At 37.0% G+C, this 22,959-nt stretch overlaps 1 protein-coding gene across 20 annotated transcripts in view; it reads right to left on the bottom strand.

Annotated features, from left to right (window-relative positions):
- The window catches only part of TENM1 (teneurin transmembrane protein 1), a 773,006-nt gene that overhangs the window by 463,614 nt on the left and 286,433 nt on the right, over positions 1 to 22,959 (bottom strand). For all 20 annotated transcript variants that reach the window (XM_087427630.1, XM_087427629.1, XM_087427639.1 and 17 more), the window contains 2 exons: positions 17,471 to 17,731; positions 15,774 to 15,830 (listed from right to left, as the gene is read on the bottom strand). In XM_087427630.1, the coding sequence (XP_087283756.1) occupies positions 15,774 to 15,830; positions 17,471 to 17,731 (318 nt within the window). The remainder of the gene's footprint in view (positions 1 to 15,773; positions 15,831 to 17,470; positions 17,732 to 22,959) is intronic.

The raw sequence follows: 22,959 nt of genomic DNA, 5'->3' as shown, positions 1-22,959 counted from the left end.
ACAATCCAAAGAGGCTTATGCACCCCTATGTTCATTGCAGCATTATTCACTATAGCCAAGAAACGGAAGCAACCTAAGTGTCCCTCAACTGATGATTGGATCAAGAAGATGTGGTATATATATACAATGGAATACTACTCAGCCATAAAGAAAGACAAAATCATCCCATTTGCAACAACATGGATGGGCCTGGAAGGTATTATGTGAAGTGAAATAAGCCAGAAAAAGACAAACACTGTATGATCTCACTCGTATGTGGAATATAAACCAACACATGGACAGAGAAAACTGTATTGTGGTTACCAGGGGCAATGGGGGTAGGGGCTGGGCACAAGGGGTGAAGGGAGACATATATATGGTGATGGACAAACAAAAATGTAAACCCAAAATTTCACAGTGTTATGAACTATTAAAGCATCAATTAAAAAAAAAGAGATGGTAAAAGGTTCAATTTCTGAATCAATATATGATATGTAATTTTTAACATATGGTTATGTTTTTTTACATTTCATTGAAAAAATAGCAAAAAGTATTTTAAAGTAAATCATCTAGTACCAGTGAGGAAACACTGAAATGTCCACTGTCATGCTGTACTAATGGGAGAGTATGAATTCAGAAATAATTTGATAATATATATCGTGAGCCTTAATGTAAACATGATTGAACTCAGTAATTTTATTTGTAGAAATCTACTGTAAGGAAGAAATAAGAAATGGAACAAAGCTTTGACCAAAAAAATATCTAATGTAGCATTTTTATAGCGAAATGCTGGAAATGTTAATATCCAAAAATAGGATATAGTTAATTAAGTTATGGTATATCTACTCAACTAATATATTAAAAATACTGTTTAATGAAGACTTGGTACCATGGAACATGTTTATGTTTTAATTCAAGTAAAGTATCAGGTTGCATGGATCCTTATAGAGTAACACGATGAATGGAAAAAAAGAAGGGGCACTAATTCACTAGAAAATGTGACTGATATTTTATGTGGGGGGTGAGACTTTGAGGTTTTCTTTTTCCTACTTTTCAGTGATTTCCCAATTTTCTTTAGTAATCCTTTTATTAAAAAGTATTACTTTTATAACAAAAAAACTCACTAAAGGACAGCCAACTTGCTTCTGAAATAGCCATCATGATTTCCCTTTTCTCTAAAGTTATTATTCCAAAAAGTAATCAACTAGGATATATTAAAAAAACCCTCAATTGCATGTATATAAATTGTGGGCTAGACTGCATTCCACTTCACATACACACAAAAAGAATTAACTCTGATCGGTAATCTCCCAAATATCTATCAATGGTTAAAAGATGGACAGTGAAGGAAACATGAATGGCTTAACACAAACCCACTCCCAAACCCAGAAATGAAGCATGTCCTAACCGTGGCAACTGAAGCATCATTTTCTAATGCAGAGGACAGTATTGCTATTTTATTTCTGGTGAATATAGGCTCAGCCATATATTTTCTTACATTTTCTAAACTCTTTAAAAAATATCTGTTGATAAGCTGTCTCTGTAAGCACATTAACTCATTTTGGCTACTTCCACACTATTTAATATACTAAACAAGTAAGTGATTAAACAATATATCAAGATCAATTACAAAGACTGACCTAAATAATTCTAATTTATTTTAATGCCTACATTATTTATACTGTAACTTCTAATTCAAGTTTGTTTTCTTGTAAATACATCCATGATGCATGCATACTATGCATTTAGATTTATTCTTTGTATGTAGATATTTATATTCTATTTTAAAATCAAAATAAATTTTCAAGCAGTTTACTTTTAGAATTGGGGCATTATAATATTGTTAACAATTATATCTCTATCTCTATCTACCTATCATCTATCTATCTATCTATCTATCTATCTATCATCTATCATCTCCATATACTTCCATAAGCCGTAAACTATAGATGGTTAAATTCGACCACTTAAAAATATACAGCTCTATATCTACATACACACAGACACATTTTATGAACCTATTTCAAAAGGCAAATTACAAACTGGGATAAATGCATAATATGTGACCAAGGATTTTTTTACCTTTAGTATATGAAGTGTTCTTGAAAATTAGTAAGAAGTATGAAAATTCAAACAGAAAAATGGGTGAAAGATGTCAACAGGCAATTCAGAGAAAAAGAAATGCAAGTGGTCATCAACATATAAAAGATGTCCAAGCTCATTCATGAATAAATTGTAAAATAATAGCACAAAATGGTACAATGTTTCATCTAGTAGATTGGGTATTAGAAATATTTTTCATCATTGCCAGTGTTGATAAGGATGTGGGAAAACAGGTGCATTAGTAGGAAGCTAAATTGGTTGTTTAAGGGAGAAACTTGGTAATATGTATAAAAAATGTTAAATGTACATATCCTTGGCCCATCATTTCTACTTCTAAGAAGTTATCCAACAGGTATGAAAAAAGATGTGTACAAAGATGTTAAATGCAGTACTGTTTTTAATATCAAAGAGCTAGAAACCTAGATGTCCACAAACAGGGGACTGACTAAATAAAAAATGATACACACAGAAACAGAATACTATACAGCCATTAAAAAGAACGAGGCAGATCTATACTACAAATATGGGGAAATAGCCAAGATATAATACTAACTCAAAAAAAGTTATTGGACTTTGTATAGTATGTTATCCCATTTGTACATGTATAGAACATTTGGAAAATGACACAACACACTGTTAATACTGGCTATCTCTCAAGAGTGGCATCTGAACTGCAAAGGAGATGGATTTTTCACTTTAAATCTGTTTTTACTGTTTTAATTTTTTTTTTGTGAGGAAGATTAGCCTTGAGCTAACATCTGTTGCCAATCCTCCTCTTTTTGCTGAGGAAGATTGGCCTTGGGCTAATATCTGTGCCCATAGTCCTCTACTTTATATGTGGGACACCTGCCACAGCATGGGTTGATAAGTGGTGCATATGTCTGCACCTGGGATGCAAACCTGCGAACCCCGGGCCACCAAAGCAGAGCAAGCGAACTTAACCACTATGTCACTGGCTGGCCCCACTGTTTTAATTTTTAAACCATCAGCTGATCTTACTTTAAAACTAAAAAATATACTAGCTAAAATTACCTACAAAAAAAATATGAGCTTGTTATATCTAACTTTATAATGGCTTAAATTTCAATATTATCAAAATCGTTTTCAATTTTAAGAGTATCACGGTCACCACAGAAGTGCCTCACCCACAAATAAAGTAATATCAATGACTTACACACTTCCTCTGATCGTGTAACATCTCCAAAGGAGCCATTACAAAGTCAACTGCGCTGTCTTATACATGCCTAATGGGTCCAACAGAGCCATTAGGATGTCAGTTATATGGCAGGGCTCCTGCCAAAGCTATTACCAAGTCTTTGCATTGTTTCACACACTTCCTTCGACATTCAGATGGTTCCCGAGGAACTGTTATCATTGCTATGGAAGTGTCCTGTATAACTTATACTACCAGGGGAAAACAAAAAAGCAAAAGAAAATGTAAAAAAACCACACAAATTCCCTCCATTAAATACACATGAATGGCCCCACATGGTCAAATATCAGAAGGAATAACTCCTCATTTGGGTGTAACTATTACATGTCATTCAAGAAACCCAAGTGTTAGGCTAGCTATTTTTTCACAACTCCTGCTGTTTCAATGAAGCAATTTAGGGTCTGAGATCGACATATGCATGGCTATGATGGTATAGTGTTTATTGGTAGCACACGGTATATTACCAAGGTTCTGTGGTATGCAGCACAGAAGCAGTAGGGAGCAGTACTAATGGATTTTTTTGGCTGTTATGGGATTGTATCAGATAATCCCTTACCTGTAAAGTTCCTGAGCAGAACATAGGGAGCTCAGCTGCCCAACAATCATGGAAATGAACAGGGCTTCTGAGTAGTTGAAATCCCAGCTCTACCTTAGGAGGCTACTACAATGACAATAGGAAATACAACAGTAGAAGTTAACCCTCAGCCAGGTCTGAGGTGCTTCACTGAATTTCCTCTCAGTCTTCTATACTTAGCAGAATAAGATTGTTGGCTATTGAAATGATGTATTATTTAAGGTAAGAGAAGTGCAAGGAATTACCCAGTTTAAAACGAGAAGAAAATAGGTCAGACTCTGCTAGGCTAGAGAGTTTCCTGGGACACCAGATGGTTCAGAAGCCACGTTGCATGTCTGGCTAATCTTTGATAAGAGTTATTTCACCCTGTAGCACCTACCCCACAACACATGCATAAGAAATTCTTGCTGAGCGATAGATAACAGTCACAACTAACATTTATTAAGCATTTAATATACAACAAGCACACTGTGAAGTGCCATATATCCATTTTCTCATTTAATCCTCCCACCAAAAAAACTGAAATAGGTAATGTCTCCCTTTGACAGACAAGGAAACTGAGGCTTGAAGAGCTTTAGTTACCTGTCCAAGGACACACAGCAGGCAAGTGGCAGAACCAGGGCACAAATCTAGATTTATCTTATACAATACGCCATGTTCTTAAGCACTCTCTGTACAGAGAACATTGTTTATTTAGATTGGTTTAATATAACCATTTTTACGTTAATAAATAGTTTCATATCCTTTGTGCTCTTACAGCAAGCTGAACATAGCTTTATCAAGTACTAACTAAATTGTATTAAAATTAGCTCTGTATTGTCTCTAGTAGACCTCTTTGGGTGTATACGCCCACTTGACTCTGACTACTCTGCAGTGACAACTGCTCCAAGAATCCAATGGGTGGGTTCCCAGAAAGCAACACTTACTTTACTGACTTTATTCCCTGGTTGCAGCTGATGGGACCAGTGGTAGACATCTGACTCAAGATGGGAAAATTATCCTGTCTCCTTGGAATTTAGAAATGGCATTGAAAAATATCCAGTTAATCTCAACGTCTGTCCTGAACAGAAGAAATATAAACTGGGGAACTGTATGAGGCTTTATGCCTGACTTCTGGATGGAGATTTAGAGGAAGTCCATCTGCAGAGACAGGACTAAAGGAAATGGATTCAGAAGCAAGAGGCAAAGTTAGGGCAATTTTTCTGATCTAGTCCCTTCTTGTGGTCTAGCCATACCCTTGCCCTGGTCCCATGAAGCATTCTCCTGTCCTTTTAATAAATATTTTGTTTTGTTTAAGCTAGCTCAACTTGGTTTCTGTTTCCTGCAATAACAATATTAATAATAATAAACAATCTTAACTAATAGGGCATCAATATCTTCCACTAGACCATAAATTCCTTGAGGCTGGGTCATTGCGTACTGGTCATCTTTTATATATCCCTAGTCTCTAATACAAAGCCTGGCAAAAAAGTAGCTGCTCAATAAATATTGTTTTCACAGAAATATCATTATCAACAAGAGTATAGCTATAAACAATTTCTTTGCAATGCAGACTTTATTGGTTAAAGGTTACAAATGCTTTTTCTCTACCTATTTCTCTCCATTTAGCTTCTTGATAAGCAATTTCATTTTCACTTTTTATAATCCAACTGTTTTATTTAGGCCATATGTGAAAAACACATTTTGGGAAGTTGATTATTCAAGTTTAGCTGCTGATATAGTTTTTTCCTTCAGCCTAATGTATAGTCAAATGTAATTATTGAGAAATGCCCTAATCACTGAGGTTGATGCTCAAATAGGACTGCCAAATCCTTCTAATAAATGCCCACTGGATCACCTGTCAGAGGCAGAGTTGTGTGTTAGATGGCCAGAGGTTTAATCCACTGTAGCATTTCTATCTTTGTAAGATCAGAGAAGATCTACAAAAATATATCTCTCAGTTTTAATTTTTCCCCTCAGAACAATGCACATTTCTTATTTATTTAGTTCCTACTGTGCTCCATACTCAGTGGCTAAGCATTGAAGCTAAAACAGTGAATAAACCAGGCCCTGTCTTCAAGTAGCTTCCCGTCTAGTACTTATTAAAAACCATCGTGAGGACAGAAAACACACAACTCAAGTATTAGCCTGTAATGAACAGTAATGTTGGTAGTAAGGTGAAATGGGAGGAGAAGGCGTAAAATGAATAAAGCATTATACTGATATCAGTGTCCTGCTCACAGGCCTCAGGATAAAGCTAACTTCAGTAAATCTGCATGTTTCCTAATAGACCATTAAGCATCAATAGACAACACAGGGTTTACTTAGGACAAATTTGAGGGAACGGAAACAAAGTGCATTAGTGTTCTGATTGTCCTGTGAAAGCCATGAAATCCAGATTCCCTTCTATTACCGGCTACTCTCCCTTCCCTGTGCTACAGGCCTCTCAGTCCAAGTGTTTCAGTACTGAAATCGAGGGTTATTTATTTTAATTTTCCATGGGTTATAGCATGTCGGAGACTTAAATTCAATTAAGGGTAATCAAATAGAGTTTATGAAAATGAGAAAAAATAAATATTTTGAAAAGCTTGACCAATTAATGAAATGAAAGGAATAAGTCCTTATAGACAAAATTATGGAAATGTAAGTAGAAAATCCAAGTCATAATCTCCTCGGATGGACAGAATTGAAAGTGTCTTTGAAATCACGTCTCAGAATCTTTCGCAATTAAACAACTCATCCAAATTAACAATTTCCCCTATCTTCACTTTTTTTTTTAGGCTGGTCAAGTGAAGCAGTGAGAGTGGAAAAGGAACAAAGAAATCTGTAACTGGCTGTCATCAATTAATTGTAAACACCACTGCACTCGGACCAGCCTCCCCTGCCTTCACTTTTCTTCCACATTTACAAGAGTGAGGTTTATATTATCCTAAGATGGTCCATGATATTATGCCCATTGCCTCAACAATAAGCTAAAAATTGGAGTGTATAGGAAGACAAAAACAAAATAAAATGTCATTCACACTAACTGAGGCACAGAGATGGGGTGCCATGGAGTCTGAGGTAATTTCTGAAAAACACGAATCCTAAAAACCTTAAGCCGTTTCCCTCTTTCAAATATAGTATGTATAAACTCAAATTAGTGAAACAGTTGCCCTTCTAGGCCTGCTTTCATGAATGGATGAGGTCATTGGGAAATAGCAACATTTGCACACAAACTTCAAGTTCAATTCATTCCAAATAACTTATTTCTTCAAAGTAACATGCTTTTAGAAAAACCGTTTACAGTCTCATCTCAACTCAAACCTCCTCTGCGAGAATTTATGGAAATATTGAAGGTAGATCAAGCCTGGTTATCATTGATTGAAAATTTATGGAATCCAAATTAGTGAAATCTTACCATAAGTCATAAATAAGATTCCAAATTGTATAGTCTTTATTGAAAATTAGTAGTAGGAGTCAGAGTAAGACTTACAGAACTCTAACTGAGCAGAGAAAAGTTGTTCAAGTTCACGTTTTATATTGATTTAGGATCCAAGGGAGGAGAAAAATGGCTATTTGGAAAATAATCAGTTACATTTAGCTAACTGGTTTCTGAATTGCTGTTTTAACTCTTCCTTCTATGTTAAATGCAGATAACAACATAATCTATTTCACAGAGTGGTCATGAAGATGAAAAAAGTGTGTTTGGAAATTGTGAAGTGCTGATCAATAATAATAGTGAACATTCATATTTTACTTGTATGTTACAAGTACTACTCTAAATCTTTATATACATTAGTTCATTCAATCATCACAAAATCCTACCCACACAATCTGGTACATATTAACGTTATCCTTATTTTACAGATGATGAAATTCAGGCACAGAAACTTTACATAACTTTTCCAAGCTCACACAGCTGTGATTTAAACCTAGGCTATCTGGCTCTGCAGTACAAACGTTTCATCACCATGCTCTACTGCCTCTCAAAAGTTGAAATCATTCTTGGAGGTGCACATTGGGCCAACAGAGGCTTGTAGTTAAGGACTAGTTTTTAGAAGACTGGATCATAGGTTTTCTTTGGCAGCCCAACCCAATTTTGTGGTATTCTATCCAGATCCTAAAATAAACCATAAGGAAAATAAACCTACACAAGAAAGAAAGGATGCGTGTCCTTCACTCCTGAGTCTTTCACTCTGTCTCAGTAAATAGTCTTACATGATTAAGGTAGATGGTTGATTAGACTGAAGGCCAAATGAAACAGAAGCTATTCTGTTTCAAATAGCCCAAATATTCCTGAAAGTCCCTAACACATCCAAGGGATATGGCACATCATCGCACTACAGTGGCTCAGCAGGGTAAAGAGTTCTCATGGTGGGAGTGGGCGAGGATAATGTGCATTTTGATAAAGCTGATTCTGATATATCTTCCCCCGATTCCTTTCCTCCAGCCTCCTCCCAATTTTGAGTCATTGCCCTGTGGTCAGATGTGAGGATCCCCTCCTCCCCAAAGTGTTTGCTTTTCACTAAAATCATTTATAAATATTGCTTTCAGTATCCCTCTGCAAAGGGGCAAAGCCCAATAACCACAACAAAGGCAAAAGTAGAAGGACAACAGGAGAGAAGTCAAGATGGCGGCATAGGCAGACTCTGAACTCACCTCCTCCCACGGACAGAGTCAATTTACAACTACTCGTGGAAAAATTACCCCTAAAAAGAACTGAAAACTGGATAAGAGGAACTCCTGCAACAACAGACAATCCTAACTGAGGTAGAAGAGGCATAAACTCCCTTCTGGAGAGGAAAAAGGCCACCTTCACAAGCTGCAGCACCTCACGGCCGCCCGGGAGCAGCTCACAGGTCCGCAGCCCTCCCTGGAGGAGCGGGGCCCTGAGCCGGGGAGTGCCCCTGCTGTGGGCTTTTTGTGGACCCAGCACAATAGAGATGAGTGGCATAATATCTGACTTTGCCTGCTACCAAAACATTGGGGAATACCCCCAGAAAAGATGGTTCACAAAGAAATTAAAACCGGCTCTTAAAGGGCCCATGCGCAAATTCACCCATTTCAGAAAGCAACCGAAAATCACCAGAAAGAAAGGTGCACAGTGTTTGGTAAAAAGAGACTCACCTAATAGGCCCTGTGTGTATCTTGGTGAGGGGTAAGACCTCTCCAGGGACTGGGACATTGGCGGTGGCCATTGTTGTGGCCTGGTGTAGGCGTGCTGACACAGACGCCATTGGAGTTCTCCCCGGGGCCTGCTAGCCCAGGGTCTGCCCCACCCGCTAGAGCAACGATTTAATCCAGCTCAGCCAGGGCAGGCAGCCCACCCTAGAGACTGACCCCATCCAACAACAAGCCCTCAGGCAACGTGTGGGCCTGCATAGATTGGTGACTGGATTCTCTGCAGCCTGGCAACTGAGCCGACTTGAGTGCGGCAGGGTGTGCACAAGGAGCGGGTGGAGAGTGTGGGGTGGTGGCGGAGTGTGTGGGGCTCCCGCCGTGGAGAGACTGGGTCCACTTGGGGGTCGGGGCGCTCACACGGGGCAGGACTGTGTTGACTGTGTGTGTGGACCTGCGGGCGGCGGGGCTTGTCAGCTGCAGAAGACTTGTGCTTCTCAAAGACCCACATAGGGGGTTTGCCCCACCTTTCAAAGCCTGAAACAATTGGTTGCTCCCAAGCCTGAGGCCAGCCCCACACAGCTGCAATCCTGAGAGAACTGACAAGAGACCTAAAGGCTAGAGGCTTACAGCAATTGTAAGGCCCTGAGCCTAACAACCTGCCACGCTGGGAGCCTACTCACTTAAAAGAAATACTGCAACACAAATGTGGTATTAGAACTTGCAGCCAACTGTGCTGGGGCTCCCCACAACTGATGAAGAAACTGAAGGGCCCACAACAACTACAAACAGCTGAGCATTACAACAGCTGGCCAGGAGCATAAGTCAGCCTCCCTGGGCGCCTACTGGGAGAACAAATAGGCCACAACAGAAGGACACATGTAGCCCACATAGGGGTCACCCCTGGAACACTGAGAACTGAGGGAAGCACACTGCAGGCCTCCTAAGCCATCACTTACATAAGGTCACCTATCCAAGAGCAGGAGACGTAGCTGACCTACTTAATACGTAGTCACAAGCACAGGGAAAGAGGAAAAATAAGGAGGCAAAGGAATACACTCCAAGTAAGGGAACAGGACAAAAACCCCGAAAAGGAACTAAGTGAAACAGAAATGAGCAATCTACCCGACAGAAAGTTCAAACTAAGAGTGTTAAGGATGCTCACTGATCTGGGGAGAAGAATAGATGAACTCAGTGAGAATGTCAACAAAGAAATGGAAGATATAAAAATAAAAAAGAACCAATCAGAAATGAAGAATACAATACTAGAAATGAAAAATTCACTAGAGGGACTCAAAAGCAGAGTAGAGGATACAGAAGAACAGATCTGTGAGCTGGACGAAAGACTAGAAGAAATTACCCAAGCTGAACAAGTAAAAGAGAAAAGAATTAAAAAGAGTGAGGACTGTCTAAAGGACCTCTGGGACAACATCAAGCACACTAACATCCGTGTTATAGGTGTCCCGGAAGGAGAAGAGCGAGACAAAGGGGCAGGGAATCTATTTCAAGAAATAATAGCTGAAAACTTCCCTAACCTAAGGAAGGAAACAGACATCCAGGTACAGGAGGCACAGAGAGCCCCAAACAAGATAAACCCAAAGAGGCCCACACCAAGACACATCATAATCAAAATGTCCAGAATTAAAGATAAAGAGAGAATCCTAAAAGCCGCAAGAGAAAGTCAAGTTACATACAAAGGAAACCCCATAAGGCTAGAAGAGAGTGGCACGATATATTTAAAGTGCTAAAAGGAAAAAATTTACAGACAAGAATATTCTACCCAGCAAGGTTATCATTCAAAATGGAAGGAGAGATCAAAAATTTCCCAGACAAGCGAAAGTTAAAGGAGTTTGTCACCAAGAAACCAGTGCTACAAGTAATGTTAAAGGGACTGATTTAAGGGGAAAAGAGAAGACCACAAATAGGAAAAATTATCTATTTCCATGATAAGAGGGTAATGGATACAAAGGCACAAAAAAGAGGTTAGATATGATATCAAAAACATAAAAGGAGGGAGGAGGGGAGTTAAAGAGTAGAGCTTTCAGACAGAGGTCAAACTAAAGAGACCAGCAATTCTGTATAGAAGAAGGAAGGAACAGAGAAGGATTACTAAAACACTGAGGAAAAAAAAGTTAAAAAATGGCAGTAAGTACATACTTATCAATAGCTACTTTAAACCTCAATGGACTAAATGCTCCAATTAAAAGGCATAGGGTGGCTGATTGGATAAAACAACAAGACCCATTTATATGCTGCATACAAGAGACACACTTCAGACCTAAAGACACTCACAAACTGAAAGTGAAGGGATGGAAAAAGATACTCCATGCAAGTGGCAGTGAAAAGAAAGCTGGGGTAGCAGTAGTCATACCAGACAAAATAGACTTTTAAACAAAAACTGTAAAAACAGACAAAGAAGGGCATTACATAATGATCAAGGGAACAATCCAACAAGAGGATATATCACTTGTAAATATCTACGCACCCAATGTAGGTGCACCTAAATATATAAAGCAATTATTAACAGACATAAAAACAGAAATAGACAATAACACAATAATAGTAGGGGACTTTAACACTCCACTTACACCAATGGATAGATCATCCAAACAGAAGATCAATAAGGAAACATTGGCCTTAAATGATACACTAGAACAGATGGACCTAGTAGATATATACAGAGCATTCCATCCAAAAACCGAAGAATACACGTTCTTTTCAAATGCACATGGAACATTCTCCAGGATTGATCACACATTAGGCCACAAAACAAGTCTCCATAAATTTAAGAAGATTGAAATAATACCAAGCATCTTTTCTGACAACAACGGTATGAAACTAGGAATCAACTGTAAAAAGAAAATCAGAAAAGCCACAAATATGTGGAGATTAAACAAAATGCTACTGAACAACAACTGGGTCAATGAAGAAATCAAAAAGAAATGAAAAAATACCTGGAGACAAATGAAAATGAAAATATGACGTGCCAGAATTTATGGGATACAGCAAAAGCGGTTCTAAGAGGGAAGTTTATAGCGATACAGGCCTATCTCAACAAACAAGAAAAATCTCAAATAAACAATCTAACAATGCACTTAAAGGAACTGGAAAAAGAAGAACAAACCAAGCCCAAAATCAGTACAAGAAGGGAAATAATAAAAATCAGAGCAGAAATAAATGAAATAGAGACCAAAAAAACAATAGACAAAATTAGTAAAACCAAGAGCTGGTTCTTTGAAAAGATAAACAAAAGTGACAAACCTTTAGCTAGGCTCACCAAGAAAAAAAGAGAGAAGGCACAAATAGGTAAAATCAGAAATGAAAGAGGAGAAATGACAACAGACACCTCAGAAATACAAAAGACTATAAGAGAATACTATGAAAAGCTATATGCCAACCGATTCGACAATCTGGAAGAAATGGATAAATTCTTAGAATCATACAACCTTCCAAAACTGGATCAAGAAGAAGTAGAGAATTTGAATAGACCAATCACCAGTAAGGAGATCGAAACAGTAATTAAAAACCTCCCCAAAAATAAAAGTCCAGGACCAGACGGCTTCCCTGGTGAATTCTACCAAGCATTCAAAGAAGACTTAATACTTATCCTTCTCAAACTCTTCCAAAAAATTGAGGAGTGGGGGAAGGTCCCTAAATCATTCTATGAAGCCGACATTACCCTGATACCAAAACCAGACAAGGACAACACAAAAAAAGAAAACTACAGGCCAATACCACTGATGAACATGGATGCAAAAATCCTCAACAAAATACTAGCAAATTGCATACAACAATATGTTAAAAAGATTATACACCATGATCAAGTGGGATTTATTCCAGGTATGCAGGGATGGTTTAATATTTGCAAATCAATCAACGTGATACACCACATTAATAAAATGAAGAATAAAAATCACATGATCATCTCAATAGAGGCAGAGAAAGCATTTGACAAGATACAGCATCCATTTATGATAAAAACTCTGAATAAAATGGGGATAGAAGGAAAGTACCTCAACATAATAAAGACCATATATGAGAAACCCACAGCTAATATCATCCTCAATGGTGAAAAACTGAAAGCTATCCCTCTAAGAACAGGAACCAGACAAGGATGCCCACTGTCACCACTCCTATTTAACATAGTACTGGAAGTCCTAGCCAGAGCAATCAGGCAAGAGAAAGAAATAAAAGGGATCCAAATTGGAAAGGAAGAAGTGAAACTGTCACTATTTGCAGATGACATGATTTTATATATAGAAAACCCTAAAGAATCCACCAGAAAACTTGTAGAAGTAATAAACGAATATGGTAAAGTTGCAGGATACAAAATTAACATACAAAAATCAGTTGCATTTCTATACACTAACAACGAAGTAGCAGAAAGAGAAATTAAGAATACCATCCCATTTACAATTGCAACAAAAAGAATAAAATACCTAGGAATAAACTTAACCAAAGAGGTGAAAGAGCTGTACACGGAAAACTATAAAACATTGCTGAAAGAAATTGAAGAAGACACAAAGAAATGGAAAGATATTCCGTGCTCTTGGATTGGAAGAATTAACATAGTTAAGATGTCCATACTTCCTAAAGCCGTCTATAGATTCAATGCAATCCCTATCAAAGTTCCAACAACATTTTTCACAGAAATAGAACAAAGAATCCTAAAATTGATTTGGAAAAACAAAAGACCCCGAATAAGTAAGAATCCTGAGAAAAAAGAACAAAGCTGGAGGTATCACACTCCCTGATTTCAAAATATACTACAAAGCTATAGCAATCAAAACAGCGTGGTACTGGCACAAAAACAGACACACAGATCAATGGAATAGAATCAAAAGCCCAGAAATAAACCCACACATCTATGGACAGCTAATCTTTGACAAAGGAGCCAAGAACATACAATGGAGAAAAGAAAGTCTCTTCAACAAATGGTGTTGGGAAAACTGGACAGCCACATGCAAAAAAATGAAAGTAGACCCTTACCTTACACCATACACAAAAATTAACTCCAAATGGATTAAAGACTTGAATGTAAGACCTGAAATTATGAAACTTCTAGACGTAAACATAGGCAGTACGCTCTTCGACATCGGTCTTAGCAACATATTTTCAAGCACCATGTCTGACCGGGCAAGAGACACAATAGAAAAAATAAACAAATGGGACTACATCAAACTAAAAAGCTTCTGCACAGCAAAGGAAACCATCAACAAAACGAAAAGACAACCTAACAATTGGGAGAAGATATTTGCAAACCATACATCTGATAAGGGCTTAATCTCCAAAATATATAAAGAACTCATGCATCTCAACAACAAAAAAACTAACAACCCAATTAAAAAATAGGCAAAAGACCTGAATAGACATTTCTCCAAAGAAGATATACAGATGGCCAACAGGCACATGAAAAGATGTTCAAAATTATTAAGTATCATGGAAATGCAAATCAAAACTACAATGAGATATCACCTCACGCCCATCAGAATGGCCATAATTAACTAGACAGGAAGCAACATGTGTTGGAGAGGATGTGGAGAGAAGGGAATCTCATACACTGCTGGTGGGAGTGCAAACTGGTGCAGCCACTATGGAAAACAGTATGGAGATTCCTCAAAAAAATTAAGGATAGAACTACCATATGATCCAGCTATTCCACTGCTGGATATTTATCCAAAGAACTTGAAAACACCAATGCATAAAGATACATGCATCCCTGTGTTCATTGCAGCGTTATTCACAATAGCCAAGACCTGGAAGCAACCTAAGTGCTCATCAAGGGACGAATGGCTAAAGAAGCTGTGGTATATATACACAATGGAATACTACTCAGCCATAAGAAACGATGAAATCCAGCCATTTGTGACAACATGGATGGACATTGAGGGTGTTATGCGGAGTGAAATAGGTCAGAGAGAGAAGGTCAAATACCGTATGATTTCCTTCATTAAGTAGTAGACAACAACAATAATAAACAAACACATAGAGACAGAGATTAGATTAGTGGTTACCAGAGGGGAAGGGGGGAGGGAGGAGGGCGAAAGGGATAATCTAGCACAGGTGTGTGGTGATGGGTTGTGATTAGTATTTGGGTGGTGAGCATGATGTAATCTATGCAGAAGTGGAAGTATAATGATGTACACCTGAAATTTATACAATGTTATGGACCAATGTTACTGCAATAAACAAAAAATTAAAAAAATAAAATAAAATAAAATAAAAAAATAAAAAATAACAAATGTGGAGAGTGAAAAATGAAGGACAACAATGTCCCCTCACTGAGAAATGACACAGTCTAAATGCAGGTTTACAGAGAAGAATGAACGTTTCTTTCATTTGGAGGTGTTATTTATAATTGATGACATGGATGTAGTCTAAAGCCAATCCAGAGCATCTGAAGGAAAAGACCAAGGCCATTTGCTAGGAGGCACTGTAAAGTTATGACAGTATCTGAAATATACTAAATTAATGCCTAGAGCCATGCAAAAAATCATAGATAACATAGGAAGTCATGAGGCCAAACTCAATCCCACCTGATCTAAATTTCTGCCCCCATGCTAAATCAATGTTTCCTTATCCCACCTTAAATCATGTCCTGTCCTTCTCCCCAGCTCACCTCTCACCTCCTCTTCACCACCAACACACACACATGAAGTTTTCCAGAGGAAAAGAAATCAATAAGCTGCCAACTCATCTTTGACACGTTAATTAACCAGGCCTGTGTATTGTTTGTCAGAGGGGCAAGATTCCACTTTGTGGTGTGGGTGTCAAGGATGGGGTCAGGTAACAATAATTTGTGGTCAAATACTTGAAAACACTTGCCTTGAGTAGACCCAGCTTGAGCCTCCATGTCACAACAAACAGGAGAGAATTTAAAACCTGTAATAACAAACATTTCACTAATTAATCTTTGTCCAAGTCATCTTGGATTCCCCAGTCTTCAACCCTTACCCTTCATCCAGTAGCATTCTTTTTAATAACAGGTTCAATGAAATATGATTCATATACCATAATGTTCGCCCTCTTAAAGTGTACAATTCAGTGGTTTTTAGCATTTTCACAGAGTTGTGCAACCATCAACACTATCTAACTCCAGAATACTTTTATTATCCCAAATATAGCCCCATACCTAGAATTGTGGAGCTTCATGAGGAAACTTCTTTCTTTTATTTTAATGTTTCAACCCAGCGAACTGGCTATAACTTCCTATACCAGGAGTGAGGTGAGGGAGAATAAGAAGTTTTGCAACACAGGAGATCATCTACCACACCATTTCACATAAATTTGGTCATTATTTTTCCTGTTTGACAGTTGAAGCCCAGAAAACTGTAGGGATCAGTCCACGGTCTCCTATCTTCCATCCTAATACTCTTTCACTTACATGAATATGCATACATAGATCAAATATGTTCCCTTCTCATTTCCATAATTCGCCTCCTACACTCTTAGCCAAAGTCAGCAATAGATACATACATAAATGAAAATAGACTAAAATAATCAAGACCTCAAGGATACTTGGTGATATTATAAAGTGTTATGGCCTATCATTTAGAAAATTATACTCTAACTAGTGGGCAAAATGGTCATTCCTAATTATATCCTTGTAACCAATGTCCTCTACGGGCTGAAGGAGGCAGAGGAGGACAGAATAGCAAAAGCTGCAGATACAGGGCTGTTGGCTACTTTTCTGCCACCTGAGAAAATACTAATTAGCCACTGCTAACAGGCCAGGCCTTTGTGGTTGTGGTAATGGGACCTATGAAGTTTAGGCAAACAGAATGATGGAGAGACTAGATTAATGTGTTTAATAAGCATTAATGTGCTTTTTATGAAAGGATTTTGTTCTTCGGTAGGGACAGAAGAACAGAAATAAAATAAATTAACCTCTTCCCAACAAATCAAAAAGACAAAACTTTTCCTTTTTTTAAAAGTTGAAAGAAAATAGTATATAATTACAATTTAATGACATTGCTGCTATTACTTATTGTCTGGCAAATGGCTGATGTTAATTTTACCTTTTTTTTTTTTAATCATTTCAGTCTAACTTGGTTAATTTGAATCTGTCTATACACTGGACAGGTTAACCTGAATCAAAAAAGAAAGCACATACAGAATACGCTTGCTATACTGTCATTCACCTCATTGTTCATATATTGATATAAAGCCAAAATACATGAAATGAGTGCTTTCTGTAATAAATCTCACTAGTATTGCACTGGAAAATAAAGATGAAATAAAAAGTGAGTAATAAATAAGATATGCACAATGTTGCTGACTACATGCGATAATTTCCCTTGAGGGATCACCAGAAATAAAAAGTATTTTGTCTATCATTGTGAATAAGTATGTCTATTTGCCAGATACTTAGGTACATGCCTTCTCCATAGGACCCTGCTAACTTGCATTTCCACTCTGCATATTAAATGAAAGTAGGCAGACATAGGGAAGGAAAACAAATCAAAGACTAAAAACTACATTCTCTCTGGGTTTTACTTAAACAGTATAGATAGTTCTATTACCATTCTCCCCATCAGACTTCCTTTCATGGTCAGTGTCCGTCAGGGACAATGCAGAGTTGGCCCGGCTGGACAAACAGGAACTATGCTCCGATTTCATCCCCCTTATCCACATTCTCAGCGCATGGTCAGGCGAGGCAGCACCTTCAGTCTCCGTGTCCACATCAGATCCCATCTCCAGCTGGTAGCCATGCCGAGAAACGTTGTGCATATCTGTCTGGTAGCCAGAGCACAGAGTGTGAGGAGTTTCACAGAATTCCATTTCTGAGAAGAAACAAAGTTCAGAGAAAAAGTTTAGAAGTATGAAGAAATACCCGATAAAATTCTACTTTTTGGCCTGATCTCCCCCTCCCCCATTGCTAGTAATTACGTGTTTTTGCAAAGTTAGAATTCTGGCCTTTTTATTTAAGGTAGCTAGGATTCTGTGCTTATTTTGCACTTCTATAGCTTAAAATTATGCTCCTGTTGATTCTTACAAGGTTCTGGAAAAAGCATGCCCATAATAGCTTTATAGCTACAATTTTAGGTTGCACAAAATGTAATGAAATAAGTGAGTGCAGAGGAGTATAAAGTGTAGAGAGCTGTCCTTTAAAAGATAGTTCTCTTCCTGGAAGAAGATATGATCTGTAGAGCACACCAATGCTTAAAATATTAAAATTATAGGCTTTTCTAAGTATTTTATACACATTAGAGCTAAGAATAAATAAGTTAATGTAAAAACTCAGAGGAAAAAACATTAAGTTTAAATATACTTTTCTGAAGCATTTTTCCTAAAACAAATTAGTCTAAACTCTAAAATTATGAGTACTTAATATCATTATTTCCCATTGTCTCCAAAGGAGTTTGAGGCTTAATTTATACTAATTATTCTGTTTCATTCATTCTTTCTGCAAATTCATTAAAAATATTCAGTTGTATATTGCACCTCAGCAGTGTTTCGTGGCTTGGATTTTCCCCTCTTTTCCCCCAAGTCTTGAATCAAAATGTTTAGAATCTTACAGATGATGTAACAAATCCCCTTTTTACAACTGAGGAAAAGAAAGTCCAGAGGGTAGATGTCATTTATCCATAGCCTACGTGGGATAGCAACAGAGCCCTTTTTCCTAAAACACCCATCTGGGCATGGATTCTGCTAGACACCAATGAAGCCCCATCAACTTACTTCATGAATATCAGGCATTCAGTCTTACAGTCAATTTTGCATTCAATTACGGCAAGGTGTCAAAAAGGGGAAAAGATACCTTAACAGTCCCTAATAAGTTAATGAAAAATGACCACATGCCAAGACATATCATCTGAAATGTCCATGTAATACTCAGATAAGGTAATCCAGGGATGTTGTACACTATACAGGATTTTCTCAAACTGACATCAGAGAAAGGGTATGTCATTTGGCCAGGAAGAAGCTTAACTGAGTGCATCTAATCCTTAGCACATATCAATAAAATGCAAACACTAAAATGAATTTAATTCCTTAAGTACAGAAAGTACTAGAATTTAGACAGACATATACTAGAAAGAAGAGTGCAGAATATAAATATATTTTTAAAATAGCTATTTTTGTGACAAATAATTGTCAAACGAAGGTTTAACAAATCAAATCTTAACGCTTTCTACGCAGAAATAAAAGCATAATCATGTAGACCTGAAATTTATACAATGTTATAAACCAATGTTACTGCAATAAAAAAATAAATAAACATACTTAACTCGTGCAAAAAAAAAAAAAAAAAAAGCCATTAGGCGCCCAACACTGTGCTCTGTGAAACAGATATTGTAGGCAAATAAAGCTACTATAATGTATTAGGAAAACTCAATTATAAATTAATTCTTTCAGGTTTATAAGCCACTGCTGAGAATGTTACTTATGATTTCTGTGATGGATGTCTTTAAGAGTAATTCCATTTTTCTACAAAAATTTGTCTAAATTCCAAAGGAGTAATGTTTAAAAAATAGGCATGGTTTCCACTTGTCAAACATAAAACCTTATGAAACTGTGCTTCTCTTTGACATAAGGCTAAAAGTAAAAATCCATTTTGCCCAATGTAAATCTTAGCGATCTAAAATATTGTGATTGGTTAATATTCATGTCTCAACTTCAAAATGTTTCATTATCCAATCCTACTGTGCAGTTGTTGCTACAGCAGCCTGGTAATGAAACCTGCTGGCTTGAGGCTGTAGGAAAGGAATTTTATATAGGCCTGCATTCACAACTTTCTTCATTCCTCTAGATGAGTGGTTCCCAAACTTCAGCATGCTTCAGACTCACCTGGAAGGCTTGTTAAAACACAGATTGTTGTGTGTGCCCCCCAGTTTCTGTTTCTGATTCAGTATGTCTGGAGTTGGGCCGGAGAATCTGCATTTCTAACAAGTTCCCATGTAAGGCTTATGCTACTGTTCCAGGGACCACCTTTGAAAACTACTTCCCTAGAGACTTCTCTGAAGTCACTGGGAGCCAGGAAAAGGGAAGAAGTGAGAGAACAACCTATCGTGGCATTACCAAAGATTTTGCAGCAACCAATTCTAATTCTATTTGGAGATGCAAGAAAGAAAATATTTGAACTAGATTGCTGTGAAGTGCTCCCATTTATTTTCCATGACTTCAGGGCACTAATTAGGAAATTTGCTTTCAAAAGCACAGACTTGCATTTATTTTCACTCATACAATGGCATATGAGATGTGACTTTCCAAAGATTTTAATATGAGCCTCTGAGTCATAGTAAAGACATTCATTGGAAAAGGACAAGCAAATAAAAATAAATACACAGCCAACTTGTCATTCCAAATAATAAAACACTAGATAAGGTTAAAAAAAAAAAAGATCACTGATACATGCAAGCAGAATCTCTCTTTGTTAAAGAGATTTTTTTTCTCATTCAAAAGGAAATTTGAACATGAATTTGTTCCCTTCTAAAGAAATATAGTATAATATGATAAAAAAATTGCATAAAATTTCTATTGGAACTATACTCTGATTTTAATATAAAGACCAAACCACAAATTCTCTAAATATAGTCAGATAAAAGTATACTTCCTTGTCAATATATAATTAGAAAAAGTAACAATCCAAGTAAGCTATCAGTTGCACTTTTTTTTAATGTTAAAGCAAAAGGAAAAAAAAGAAGGAAAGAAAGGAAAAAATTCACAGTAAGTGATGTTCATTGAACTGCCTCACTTCCCTTTCTTGATATCAGTGTTATCATTATAAATTATTTCCTTAAATACACAAAGCCTTAGTGGTGTTCAAAATTCCCATAGGATGCATTTTCTGTAAAGCACTTATGATGCACCTTAACTGATTGTTTTTAGCCTTGCACATATAACTTTGTTACCTAAAATACGACATATTCCCTAGAGAAGATAAAGTTCAGTTGGATTTATTATAGATCTATTCTTACCAAAAAGCTAGTCACAAGAGAAATGTAAGTACAATCTTAGGATATCTAAGATTTAAATGGATAGACTGGGACCATGAGAAACTACATTTCGAGAGTGAACAGATATAGATGTCGCCAAGTGAATGATGTATTTGGGGCCTCATAAAAGTGTATTTAATTTTTACTGTAAGGAAAATCTATTTTGCAGCCCTGCAAGAGACAAAATCTGAGCAGAGTAATAAAGAGGAGGTCCAATTTTTAAAATGGGCAAGAGATTTGAAGAGACATTTCATAAAAAAAGACATAGGAATGACCGATAAGCAAATGAAAAGATGCTCAACATCATTAGTTATCAGGAAAATGCAAACTACTAAAACCACAGAGATACCACCACAGACCCACCAGAATGACTAAAATAATTCTGACCACACCAAGTGTTGAAAAGTATGTGGAGCAACTATTTACACTGCTGGTGAGCAAGTAAAATGGTATAACCACTTTGGAAAACAGTTTGGCAGTTTCCTAAAAAGGTAAAGCTGTACTTAACAAGAAAGCAATGCCCTGTTGGACATTTATCCCAAAGAAATAAAAACTTCTGTCCATACAAAAATCTGTACAAGGTTGTTCATAAGCTTTATTCATACCAGCTAAAAAGTAGAAACCACCCAAATGTCCATGAATAGCTGAAAGGATAAACCACCTGCGGTATATCCACAAAATGGAATACTATTCAGTCCTAAAAAGGAATGAACTATTGAAATATAACGAGATGCAGGGGCCTCAAAATAATTATGCTGATTGAAAGAAGACTGACAGAATGCCTACATACTGTATGATTCCATTTAAATAAAATTCTAGAAAATGCAAATCAATCTATAGTGACAGAAAGTAGGTCAGTGGTTGCCTGGGGAAGAGAACGAGGGAGAGATGGAGAAGAAAATGGCACAAGGAGACTTTTGGGATGATATCAATGTCTGTTATCCGGATTGGGGCAATAGTTTCACAGGTGTATACATGCCAAAGTGTATCATATTGTACACTTTAAGTAGGTGTAGTTTATTGTACTTCAATTACACCTCTATAATTTTTCTTTAGTGGATTGTATACTACCAGATAGTGAGACAATGAGGAGACTGGAGAATCAGTCAATTTTCATAGGTGGAACCAAGGGACTCCGAGCTAGAAGGAGGCCCTTCCCTTTTCCTCCTAGTGGAAAAAAGCACACATAATATGAACAAAGAGGTAGTCAAAATCTTGCTTATATCTAAGCCAAGAGGCAATCAAGGCTAACTGATGCATGATTTCTCAGTGATCCTCTAGGGAGCACTTTTTTCCTAGGAACATAACAGTTGAAAGCCAAATTTACAGGGGAATCTATGGATGAAATTGATCATTAATGAGCTTTCAGCAGGTAAGGGAACATTCTGTAGTTGGGGATCATGAGACTAAGTTGAGTGAATTTGGCACATAGGATTACTTTAGGCCTCTATTAATGCCGATAAATTAATAATTTTTAAAAATGCTATGAAATACTTAATAAAATGAACTACTGTATTTTCTCTCTGAATCTAAGGATTGATCTTCGAGTGTTCAGCCCAGAGAAGTCATTTATCAAAACTTGAAAAGGAAAGTAATAGTTATCTAGATCAGCGTTTTTCTAGAAATGCCATTTCTGAGTTTCTAATAAGCTCAAGACTTTATTTTTCTGAAAATTCTACCCACCTATACTTCCTGTAGAAAGTGAGCTTTAAGGCATCACACTCCAAAAAATTGGAGGTCAAAAAGCTTGATTAATCTTAGCCATGACCTGAGTGATTTGGGATATAACTTCTAAACTGTGTAGTCCATTTTCAAAATAAAGAAGAGAGAAAGGGGATAAAATTATTAGTTTTAATTACTGCGACTTACAACAAGCCTTATGGATTATATGCAAAAGCAGGTATTACTAATTACCCATATGGTTTCTGGATAAGTCACCTGACATCTTGGAGCCTCAGTTTCCTTATCTGTAAAATGTTCAAGTCCAACTAGAAATAAATCTCTAGGTAACTCCTTTGTTCTAAAATTCTGTAATTATAACTTGAGACTTATGGCAAAATGTGGAATGGTTAATA

The sequence above is a fragment of the Ceratotherium simum genome, chromosome X (genome assembly GCF_057802395.1).
Source record: "Ceratotherium simum simum isolate JZ-2026a chromosome X, ASM5780239v1, whole genome shotgun sequence".
In the NCBI taxonomy this organism is placed as follows: Eukaryota; Metazoa; Chordata; class Mammalia; order Perissodactyla; family Rhinocerotidae; genus Ceratotherium; species Ceratotherium simum.
The sequence above is the reverse complement of the archived record's forward strand: the minus strand, read 5'-3'. Positions and strand labels throughout refer to the sequence as shown.